This window comes from Crassostrea angulata, chromosome 8 (assembly GCF_025612915.1).
Source record: "Crassostrea angulata isolate pt1a10 chromosome 8, ASM2561291v2, whole genome shotgun sequence".
Taxonomy (NCBI): domain Eukaryota; kingdom Metazoa; phylum Mollusca; class Bivalvia; order Ostreida; family Ostreidae; genus Magallana; species Magallana angulata.
Window position 1 is genome coordinate 26,911,566 of NC_069118.1, and position 12,689 is coordinate 26,924,254.

Here is a 12,689-nt window from a genome sequence, read left to right on the forward strand (position 1 = left end):
TGTTGAACTTAGAACCCCATGAGTAAATTTATACTTTTAATTTTAACGCTACAAATTCAGTATACTTGATCACTAAGGAAACTCCCTAAATTTATTTAAATCAATATTTGTACCCTTATTTATCCTAAATTACACAAATGCTATGCAATAAATTACCATTAGTTTAAGTAAAAATCCTTTCCTATTGAACTTACACACCCATGAGGAAAATCATTCTTTTCATTTTAACGTTATAAAATCAGTAAACTAAATCACTTAGGAAACCCCTTAAATCATTTTCAATCAATATTTGGACCCTAATTAATCCTAAATTACACTAATACTAAGAAAAAATAACCATTAGTGTAAGTAAAAATCCTTTCCTGTTGAACTTAGACCCCCATGAAGAAACCCACACTTTTCATTTTAACGTTCTAAACTCAGTATACTTAATCACATAGGAAACCCCTTAAATCTTTTTCAATCAATATTTGTACCCTAATTTATCTTTAATTACACTAATACTAAAAAATTATCATCACTAGTTTAGGTAAAATCCTTTCCTGTTAAATTTAGACCCCCATGAAGAAACCCACACTTTTCATTTTAACGTTCTAAACTCAGTATACTTAATCACAAAGGAAACCCCTTAAATATTTTTTAATCAATATTTGTACCCTAATTTATCTTTAATTACACTAATACTAAAAAGTTATCATCACTAGTTTAGGTAAAATCCTTTCTTGTTAAATTTAGACTCCCATGAGGAAACCCATAATTTTCATTCAATGTTCTAAAATCAGTATACTTATTCACCTCGGAAACCCCCTAAATATTTTTCAGTCAATATTTTTTATCCCTAATTTATACTTTATTACATAAACACTAAGAAAAAATAACCATTGGTTTAAGTCAAAATCCATTCCTGTTGAACTTTGACTCCCATGAGGAAACTCATACTTTTCATTTTAATGTTATAAAATCAGTATACTTAATCACTAAGGAAACCCTTAATTCTTTTTCAATTAATATTTGTACCCTAATTTATCCAAAACTACATTAACACTTAGAAATAATCACCATTAGTTTATAAGTAAAAGTTCTTTCCTATTGAACTTAGACCCCATTGAGGAAAACCATATACTTTTTATTTTAACGTTCTAAAATCAGTATGTTTTCACTTAGGAAACCCCTTAAATTTTTTTTCAGTCAATATTTGTACTCTAATTTATCCTAAATTACACTAATGGTAAGAAATATTCATCATTAGTTTAAGTAAAAATCCTTTCCTATTGAACTCAGACCCCCATGAGGAAACTCATACTTTTCATTTTAACGCTCTTAAATCAGTATACTAAATCACTTAGGAAACCCCTTAAATCTTTTTCAATCAATATTTGTACCTTAATTTATTCTAAATTACACTAATACTAAGAAATAATCACCATTAGTGTAAGTTAAATCCTTTTCTGTTATATTTAGACTCCCATGAGGAAACCCATAATTTTCATTTTAACGTTGTAAAATCAGTATACTTGATCACTTAGGACACCCCCTAAATCTTTTTCAATCAATGTTTGTGCCCTAATTTATCTTAAATTACACTAATACTATGAATTAATCATCATTAGTTTAAGTTAAAATCCTTTCCTATTGAACTTAGACTTCCATAAGGAAACCCTTAATTTTCATTTTAACGTTCTAAAATCAGTATAGTATTTATTTAGGAAACCCCCCCCCCTAAATTTTTTAAATCAATATTTGTATCCTAATTTATCTTAAATTACACTAATACTAAGAAAAAATCACCATTTTTTGAAGTAAAAATACTTTTTTATTGAACTTAGACTCCCATGAAGAAACCCATAATTTTAATTTAAACGTTATGAATTCAGTATACTTATTCACTTAGGAAACCGTCTAAATCTTTTTCAATCAATATTTGTACCCTAATTTATCCTAAACTACACTAATGTTCAGAAATAATCATCATTAGTTTAAGTAAAAATCCTCTCCTATTGAACTTAGGCCCCCATGAGGAAACTTATATTTTTCATTTTAACGCTCTTAAATTAGTATACTAAATCACTTAGGAAACCCCTTAAATCTTTTTCAATCAATATTTGTACCCTAATTTATCCTAAATTACACTAATACTAAGAAATAATTACCATTAGTGTAAGTTAAATCCTTTTCTGTTAAATTTAGACACCCATGAGGAAACCCATACATTTCATTTTAACGTTATAAAATCAGTATACTTGATCACTTAGGACACCCCCTAAATCTTTTTCAATCAATATTTGTACCCTAATTTATCCTAAATTACACAAATACTATGAATTAATCATCATTAGTTTAAGTAAAAATCCTATCCTATTGAACTCAGACCCCCATGAGGAAACTCCTACTTTTCATTTTAACGCTCTTAAATCAGTATACAAAATCACTTAGGAAACCCCTTAAATCTTTTTCAATCAATATTTGTACCTTAATTTATTCTAAATTACACTAATACTAAGAAATAATCACCATAAGTGTAAGTCAAATCCTTTTCTGTTAAATTTAGACTCCCATGAGGAAACCCATAATTTTCATTTTAACGTTATAAAATCAGTATACTTGATCACTTAGGACACCCCCTAAATCTTTTTCAATCAATATTTGTACCCTAATTTATCCTAAATTACACTAATACTATGAATTAATCATCATTAGTTTAAGTAAAAGTTCTTTCCTATTGAACTTAGACTTCCATAAGGAAACCCTTAATTTTCATTTTAACGTTCTAAAATCAGTATAGTATTTATTTAGGAAACCCCCCCTAAATTTTTTAAATCAATATTTGTATCCTAATTTATCTTAAATTACACTAATACTAAGAAATAATCGCCATAAGTTTAAGTAAAAATCCTTTCCTATTGAACTTAGACTCCCACGAAGAAACCCATAATTTTAATTTAAACGTTATGAATTCAGTATTGTTATTCATCTAGGAAACTATCTAAATCTTTTTCAATCAATAGTTGTACCCTAATTTATCCTAAACTACACTAATGTTAAAAAATAATCATCAATAGTTTAAGTAAAATTCCTTTCCTATTGAACTTAGACCCCCATGAGGAAACTTATATTTTTCATTTTAACGCTCTTAAATCAATATACTAAATCACTAAGGAAACCCCTTAAATCTTTTTCAATCAATATTTGTACCCTTATTTATCCTAAATTACACTAATACTAAGAAATAATCACCATTAGTGTAAGTTAAATCCTTTTCTGTTAAATTAAGACTCCCATGAGGAAACCCATAATTTTCATTTTAACGTTATAAAATCAGTATACTTGATCACTTAGGACACCCCCTAAATCTTTTTCAATCAATATTTGTACCCTAATTTATCCTAAATTACACAAATACTATGAATTAATCATCATTAGTTTAAGTAAAAATCCTTTCCTATTGAACTTAGACTTCCATAAGGAAACCCTTAATTTTCATTTTAACGTTCTAAAATCAGTATAGTATTTATTTAGGAAACCCCCCCCCCCCTTAATTTTTTAAATCAATATCTGTACCCTAATTTATCTTAAATTACACTAATACTAAGAAATAATCACCATTAGTTGAAGTAAAAATCCTTTTTTATTGAACTTAGACTCCCATGAAGAAACCCATAATTTTAATTTAAACGTTACGAATTCAGTATACTTATTCACTTAGGAAACCATCTAAATCTTTTTCAATCAATATTTGTACCCTAATTTATCCTAAACTACACTAATGTTAAGAAATAATCATCAATAGTTTAAGCAAAAATCCTTTCCTATTGAACTTAGACCCCAATGAGGAAACCTGTACTTTTCATTTTAACGTTCTTAAATCAATCTGTACACTTAATCACTTAGGAAACCCTCTAAATCTTTTTGGATCATTATCTGTACCCAAATTTATCTCAGATCGTACTAATATTAAGAAATAATCACCATTAGCTTAAGTAAATATCATTTATTTTGAAATTTACCCCATGAGAAAACTCATACTTTTCATTTTAATGATAAAAATCAGTATTTCCTACTAAATCACTTTTTTAAAGTAACTTTTCCTAATATGTTTCTATTAATATAATTATGCAACGTAATTCATCCGTATTTTTAATGAAATTGTACAATTGAAAAGGTATATCAATCAAGTACATGTATGTGGAAACAGCATAACGATTCCACAGAACACAGCATTATGATTTTTAGAAAGATAGAGGAAATTAGGATTAAAAGTTGGCAATGTTTACAGAATGTTTTTAAACAGGTATTATGATAAAAGCTATGCTGATTGAGGTTAAAAGATCACATATTTTGCTTTTAATACATATTATCAATTTAAAAGAATTAAATATAGACTCAGTGTTAACCAGTTGGGAAAAATACCGCTAAATTGAGGAAATATCACCTATTTCTGATTAGGAATGGGGCCGAATTTCGGCCACTAAGAAGGTACTGATATATCCCTTAAAATATAAGTAATAATCTGTTCCATACTCAAATAAATCTTGAAATAAAATAGACACATTTTAATTCTAAATAAGTTACGATCCCTTCTTTGATTATGAATATGGCATTCGCATGATGTCAAAATTAGATCTCGTGTTCTCTTATCAGTGAAAAACTTAACAGGAAAGACAATGCCTGACCTTGTTATAGTCGTTTACCAGATTTATCTATTAGAATAGAATGATATAATTCCCTAGATATCGAAGAAAAAATGATACTTACTGTAAACAATTATTTCCATCTTCGAGTAGGAAGTTCCGATTGCGCATGCGCTATTTATATCCAATGGAGGAAAGTGTGTAAAGTACTCTTATGGACTCCACGATGAGTGTCAAAAAATCCACATACACACCGGAAACCCAAACATAGTACAATTTTATATTTTTTGAATCAAGTACGATGAGAAATAACGTTTCCGAACGATTTTACTTCCCACTACACGGGTGCATGTAGTGGGAAGAAAAAATGTAGTGGGATAAAACGTGTGTATTCATACTCGTGTAGTGGTATTCAGGTGCTTACAAACACACACACACACACACACACACACACACACACACACACACACACACATCATATATATGTAGTTTTTAGCGTATGACATTTTATATATCTTATTTTTGAAACCTTTAGAAGTAAAAGTAATTCCAATTAAATTAACGATGTTTTAAGAAAACGGCTTTCCCTGTTACATGATTCCTTGATTTTGATCCTTTGATTTATTGTAGAAATTACGCAAAAAATACGCAGTTTAATATATCACTGATAATGTTCAAAATTCTTAATGTATACTGCCGTAGGAGTTATTATGTTAAATTGAAACCCGTACTAGTACATTTTACAATGCACTAGATTTTGACCCGTGCATGCACGGGTTCACATTGCATATGATACATGTTTTGGACATTTACGAAATAGGTACATCGACACACCTTATTGTTGACATTTACATATTAACCAAGCTTTAAGACTACAATAATGCTTTTAATTTCACTACACTCTGCCTTGTTAGAATAATCTAACTGTGTCTCGGAACAAACCTTCACCACAGTTAAGATGCCCCCCATATACCCGTCATGTAGCAATACAAATGCAGAATTGCTCCGAGACGATTAACGTGACTTGATTATATATGTTTTTGAAATTTTTGACGTTGTCATTTCCGGTACCGATTTACGGCGATTTTGTAAATTTTACGACTTGTTTTGTGCGAAGATGATCTCAGAATCTATTAAATATATGACTTTTAAACATACAGTATATGTAGTGTATAGCTTGAAGTTAGGCCCTATTAGGTTAATGCAAGTGGTTGTATTCCTTGAAGCATCTTTTTATCAGTTGATATTTTGTTAAAACATATATAACAAAAGTGGTAGATAATCAAAAGTTCTTTGCAACGAATTTAAGAAAAAGGGGCTGGCCCCTTTTTTTAGGGGCCAAAGCACTCGTATACTCTTTTACAAATAACGTAAAAATGATACAGATTTTGTAATGCATTATAGAAACAAAGTTGTTGATCGTAACAATGTATATCAGGAAAAATTATTACATTGCAAATGTATTAGGTAATTACGGATTTTTAGGGGCTAAAGTACTTAAACTTTGACGCAATATATCTAGAAAAGGTACATATTTTGTTAAGCATTGTGGAAGAGAAAAACATTTTTCCCCATTAAGGATCTACAGGGATGACCCCTAAAATATTCAATTCTTGTATCTCAAAAATGTAAAACAATTTAAGATCGGTGTAAGAACAAAAAATGTTTACTATTCTTAAGAGCTTTTCAAGGAAATCAAAAAATAGGGGCTGCCCCCTTTAATAAGGGGCCAAGATACTCGTGAAATCTCTTACTCATATCTTAAAGATGATAAAGACTTTGTAATGCACTATAGAAGAAAAATTGTTGATCGTAACAATATTCATCAGAACAAATTCATTATCACGCCCATTTATAAGATACATGTAATTAGTGATTTTTAGGGGCCAAATTACTTAACATTTGACGCAATATATCTAGAGCAAGAAACTTATTTTGTTAATCATTGTAAAAGAGAAAATTTCTGTTTTGATGATACTAATCGATTCCACTGACTAAAACCCCAATATATGTCCCCATTAGGAATGAAATGGCTGGTCCCTTAAATATTCAATCATTTGTATCTCAAAAAATGAACATCAATTTAAGATAGGTGTAAGAACAAAAAACGTTAGTATTTGTGAGACTTTTGAATGCAATCAAGATAAAGAGGCTGCCTCTTAAATAAGGGGCCAAGGCACTCGTAAAATCTCTTCCACATAATTTAAAATGATCAAAACTTTGCAATGCATTATAGAATCAAAGTTGTTGATCGTAACAATATCTGTTTGTAAAACTCATTACTACATCCATTGATGACCTTATTCGGGATTTTAGGGAAATAAAATCTTAAATCTTTAATGTGCTGTAAGTGAAGAAGCAAAACATTTTATTAAGCATTATAAAGAATTTTGACAATTGTATACATTATCTGAAACGGAGGGGTTAAGGGGGAATTATGAAACTGCATTAATATTTTAATCGTATAATTTAAAAAATTGAAGTGAAGATGTACTAGATGATAGTGACTGTTTTACTGATTCAGAATATGTAATTTGTTTTAAAATCGATCAAGGTGTTCTTGAGATATTAAGCGTCAAAGTCCTGAGGCGAGAGTCCGAGTAGATAGAGTAGTAGACATGGTCCAGGCGACCCAGGTTCAAGCCCCGAGTGCTGCAAAACTTTTTCACTCATTTTTCGGTTAGATTTATGATTCATCTTTGAATTGATATGTTTAACGAGAACGATCTTGTTTCCTTTCTGTTTTTACTATTATTCTAAGTGGCATATACCAGTCAAAATTTATGACGCCCAAGGCAAGTGTTTGTATTATACTGTTCGTAATTCCAATTATTTTGACCATGATAAGAATCAGATATAAATGTTAAAGAATAACTAAGCATGTTAGTTTATAATTTTATTCAATGATAGAAACAGTATATCTTAAACAGATGTCCACATAACAGCAGATTATATTACAGAATAAATAACATTCGTTTTATCATCGTTTGAGCTAAAAAAAAAAGGTACTGACCTTGACCTGACCTTGATGCGTAAACAAGACGATGCAATTCGATTAAACAGACACAATCATTTTGTTATATGCTCTGCTTGTTGAAAAAGTTTATAAATTATAATAAAATCTTTGACTTTTTTTTTATAGCAAACTAATTGTAATTAAACAAGTTTTTTGAAAGATGGCCTTTTGAAGAATAAAATATATTGTTTTTTTCAGTATTGGCTTGTCACTTCCATTAACAACAATATAGATAAAATTCATTCAGTGCATTTTGGAGGTCTACGGCAGTCTCACCATAATTACAGTATCATCAGCATAAACAAGGATAAAAAAGCTTCATATATACAATAATAATTTATTTTCTATAGCATCACAAACATTCTTTAAGACCTACAATGCTTTAATCCAAAACGAAATTTTCCAAACCACTGATATACACTGTATAACGAAAACAAAAATGGTAATAGATTTTTGCCTTGGCGAACTCTAACATTACAGCTTTTTCAGCTTATAAAATCAGACATGATACGATCCATACTTATAAGAGATTTAATACCCGATACATATTTTGATATAAACAAAATATTTTCTAGTTATAACATTTTTTCTGACATTTTGTATTATAATCCACTTCTCCAAATAGTGCCAAATGCTTGCTTGAATTCAATGAAATCACAAACTAATTTTTTTTTGTTTCATTAGAATTTCTGATAAAAACTGTAAAATTAATACATGATCTAGGACAGAATAGCCTTTTTGGAAACGAGTTTGGCTTTCACTTATTATATTAATCTCATTTGCACATGCCTTTAGCCGTGTGCCTAAAATAGATGTTAAAAGTTTACCAAGGCAGCATTAGATAGTTATAAGACGCTAATTTTCTGGTTTCGAAGGACCCCCTTTGTTTTGATTTTTAAATAGGCTCTACAATTCCAACTAACCACTCGTCTTGAACAATACCACTATAAAAAATAACAGATATCTAACACTATCCATTAACTATCTAAAAGAAAATCCTCTAAATAATTGATATATACATGTGTATAAAAAAGCCTAATGAAAACAAGAATGGATATAAATTTTCTCATTTTCGTTCACCAACATTGCAATTAAAAGATTATACAATAAAACCCCATTATATATTTTTATATAATGCCTCAGCTATTGCATTACTTTTTTAAATTTACAAATGCACAAAATGATTTACTAACCTAATAATACCATGTTGTACATGTACAAACAAAACTTGTCTTTCATAACTGCAGATTTGTTCTTCTTATTTAGAAAATTCACGTTAATATATATTCCCATTAACCCAAAGTTTTCCATATTCATGTACATGTAGGTATATGTTTAATAATTATTCTACAACTACATGTACATACATGTATAAAATATCAGTGATTTGCTGTTTTTTTCTTGCTTATCTTCCTGTGCAACAGCATCAGTGAAATTTTGTTCCCCTTACCAATATTCCCGTTTTTGTAAAAGCACATGCATTAATAAAAGTAATGATGAACTGACGGGAGTTGATTTTATTGATTATTATTCATTTTAAAACCAACGATTTGTAATTTTGCACGGCAAGTTGTTTCTTAGCTCTATTTGAATACGTATTTACATGTTTTCTAACATGAATTATTGAGTTTTTTTCTGACAAGAATTCCGAATTATAAACGTACAAACCCCTATGAATCATGTTGTACAATATTTAAAGATAGAAATAATGTCATATAACCCTAAGATGCTTTATGTAGAAATGATCGAAATATTTCTGAAGAATTGTATCCAACCAATATTGAACTCTGGCGTAAGAGTACATACCACTCTAAAAAAATCTTTTTTTGTACCACTTAAAATCTGACAATTTACAGGTATAATGAATTAGTTTGCTTGAAAAAAAATCAACTCCCAACAAATATAAGTATGTTCATGATTAATTGCCTTGTTAGCACACAGAGTCGTTTTCACATGGCTTTACAGTAATATGGACGTACAGTTTTTTGTACGTCTTTTGAATTACTTTATACTTTAGGGAATTGAGTCCGTCCTTCCACATGCGGCCTTTCCCGCTATTTAAGATTCTACTCCTAAAAATAAACAAACTGATTTTAGAAGCTGAAATACATGTACATGTGGAAAAATCCATGAAGGTTAAACTAACTTGAAACAAGCATAGAAACATTTTCTTTTAATTCAATTTGCAACCCACACACATTTTATACTTGCTTTCTTTGTTTTTTCCCCTACTAATTTATCTTTTTATAAATATTATTAGATTTTAAAATTACGATTTTCGACCGACAAGAGATATATTCCTTGAAAGGCTGGCCCGCTAATAAATATATAAAACTCAAACAAAATGTTTTTAAAAAATTATATTTAATCAAAGTCCAATCGTGACCCAGGTGCCAGGGTTATGTAATTTTTTTTCTTTAATAATCACTACCGTTATAACCCGAATGAATCATCAAAGTAAGCATTTTATTGTTTGCATTTACATCATTTTTTTTTTAAATTGATAAATTGATTGTAAAAAAGTAAGTAAAATTCAATTATTTAAGACTGTTACAGTACATCAGTTCGTTAAGTAAAAGAAACAGCCAAATCGTCGCAGTAGGTTGCAGTAGGTTTTGACCAATCGATAAAAGGGGCATGTAGATTTTAGTCTGGCTAGCTATTTCCATAGAGGTATGAATTGACTGCATGCTTCCGTAAGCGTAAGAAATATAAGGATTACACTCGCCATATGTAAATGTCGTTCTTTAAATAAACAAAAGAAAAGATGTGTGTTTCGTCCTTCATAGTCGAAGTAATTACTAACAATAATTAGCCTAAGGGTTAAATAATTAAAGTTTCCCGGTCAATTCAAATTTGCAACTAAAAATCAAAAGCTTATTAAAAGAAGTATGTGATATTATTCAGAAGATATTTCAAACTTCTATTTCAAGATATACAGTTGTTGAGCTAGCTACATGTAGATAGATAGATAGATAGATAGATAGATAGATAGATAGATAGATAGATAGATAGATAGATAGATAGATAGATAGATAGATAGATAGATAGATAGATAGATAGATAGATAAATAGATAGATAGATAGATAGATAGATAGATAGATAGATAGAGAGAGAGAGAGAGAGAGAGAGATATACATCTCACAATAATACCTGTTTGGATTTTTAACTGCGTCTTTGTGACGGAGAGAAGAATATCTGCCAACTCCATTTATTGCTTGGTTCGCCGACATTTTCGCCCATATTATTCTGGAAAAGGTATATCTTTTTTAATGCATACTTAGAAAATATAACATAACTGTTTTTATTCTATGCAAATACAAAGTTATAGCAAAGGACTAAGTGCGGTTTTATGCAATTTTTGCCCCCCAAAATCAAAGTTTTAGAAAGAGCTTTAAAATAAGATGAAAGATAGTTAAAATCATATTGGAAATAAAGGTGTAAAAGGTTATCACCACAGTGACGTCATAACGTAGAAATGACGTCATGAATATTGCATTATTTTGATAAATTAATGTTTTGTAGCAAAATATGGGTGTTTTCCGATGGTTTTTCGACTGGGAAATATCGAGCGCAGGCTTGCTCAAGTACCATTTTTTAGTATAATATGTATAACTATCTTAAGTAAAACATATGTTAAAATTGCACTTGAGCAGACCTGCGCTCTATACTTCCGAATGCAAAATATAGAGCAAAAATGAGAATATCTTCATTTGTTTGCAACTTTGCGGGAATTATGTTATTAAGATGACGTCATAGATAAAAAGCGAGTGAGCAATAATGACTAAAATCAAGATTAAAGTTATAGGCATCCTCTTTACAATGATTTGTGAAGATTTCATTCTTATACGATACTATTTAAAAATTGGTTGAAATCGGGGGCAGATATTTGACCAAACCGCACATAGTCCTTTCCTACGATGTCGCTTAAAGATGTAATCTCTAGTGAAAACGTATAAAGGGGATAATTAGGTGTTTCCACCTTTCAGGTGAAAAACCTTTTTATTCCTAATGTTTTTTATTAGGTCTTTCTAGCTTCCAGGTGTAAGACCTTTTGATTTCTTTCTGTGTTTCATTCATTTTTGCTTCTATTTATCTCGAGGTGACTATTTTGTTATTAGGGTTATCTAAACAATTAAAAATATATGTAATTGGCCATTAAAAGTTATGGTACTAAATGGCACTGTTTCTTAAAGCTCCCAGAACTTACAGAGTTATTGCCCTTTGAGTAGGAAATACTTATTATCGCTACTCCTCTGAAACCATACAAACCATACATGTAAGATATAGAGACTTGGACCTTCCTCAAGTGTCTTCTATACACTTAGAAGATTTTTCAATCTATTCATACCGAAAGGACCTGGGACCCCCTTCTTGCAGTTATACACACGTAGCCCTGAAAGTATTGAAATTTCAATAAAAACACTTCCAACTTTATTTTTACTATTCGTCATAGAGAATCGAGACCACCTTGAATGGTAGCGTCTACCTGTCCGATCCAAATGACATAACGGTCAAAGGTCAAAGTCATTTGGAAATCTGTAAATGAAGGTGATAGAAAAATCTGTTTCATGGATGTAGTAGTGCATCTTAAGAAATTTTAAAATATAGCGCTTGGCTCATATCTTTGCACAATTTCAGAGGCATTGCCTTTATTGTACGAAATGAAAGAGACCTGAAACTTTTACCAATATCTTCAGTACACTTAAAGGCCGGGACCCAGGTATAAATAGCAGCCAAAATGACGCATTTTCTAAATGTTAGGCATCAAAGTCCATAAGCGAGAGTCCGAGTAGTTCAGACGTTAGAGTCGTGGTCATGTGCCTAGGCGACCCGGGTTCGAGCCCCGAGTGCCGAATTTCTTTCCCCCTCTTTTTGTGCTTAGATCTGATTTTTTTTTTATCTTTAACATGATGGATTCTGTTCTTTTCTGTTTTGATTTAGTAAAAGAAGTTACAATAATATCGCTTTTCCCCGTATTTGAGTATTGAGATCCATAGCTATGTATTCATACCGAAATAAAGTTTACATGTTGAAAAAAATC

General features: G+C 30.1%; 1 protein-coding gene and 1 long non-coding RNA gene across 2 annotated transcripts in view; both read right to left on the bottom strand.

The window, feature by feature from the left end:
* The window catches only part of LOC128157788 (uncharacterized), a 10,444-nt gene extending 5,369 nt beyond the window's left edge, over positions 1-5,075 (bottom strand). Inside the window, exon 1 of the long non-coding RNA XR_008239861.1 lies at positions 4,753-5,075. This is a non-coding gene — a long non-coding RNA (uncharacterized LOC128157788). The remainder of the gene's footprint in view (positions 1-4,752) is intronic.
* Positions 5,076-7,511: 2,436 nt separating this feature from the next.
* Positions 7,512-12,689, bottom strand: part of LOC128158707 (beta-1,4-N-acetylgalactosaminyltransferase bre-4-like) — an 80,708-nt gene continuing 75,530 nt past the window's right edge. The window contains exons 5-6 of the mRNA XM_052821649.1: positions 10,799-10,894; positions 7,512-9,716 (exon numbers count right to left, since the gene is read on the bottom strand). Coding sequence (XP_052677609.1) covers positions 9,575-9,716; positions 10,799-10,894 — 238 coding nt within the window. The 3' untranslated portion in view covers positions 7,512-9,574. The remainder of the gene's footprint in view (positions 9,717-10,798; positions 10,895-12,689) is intronic.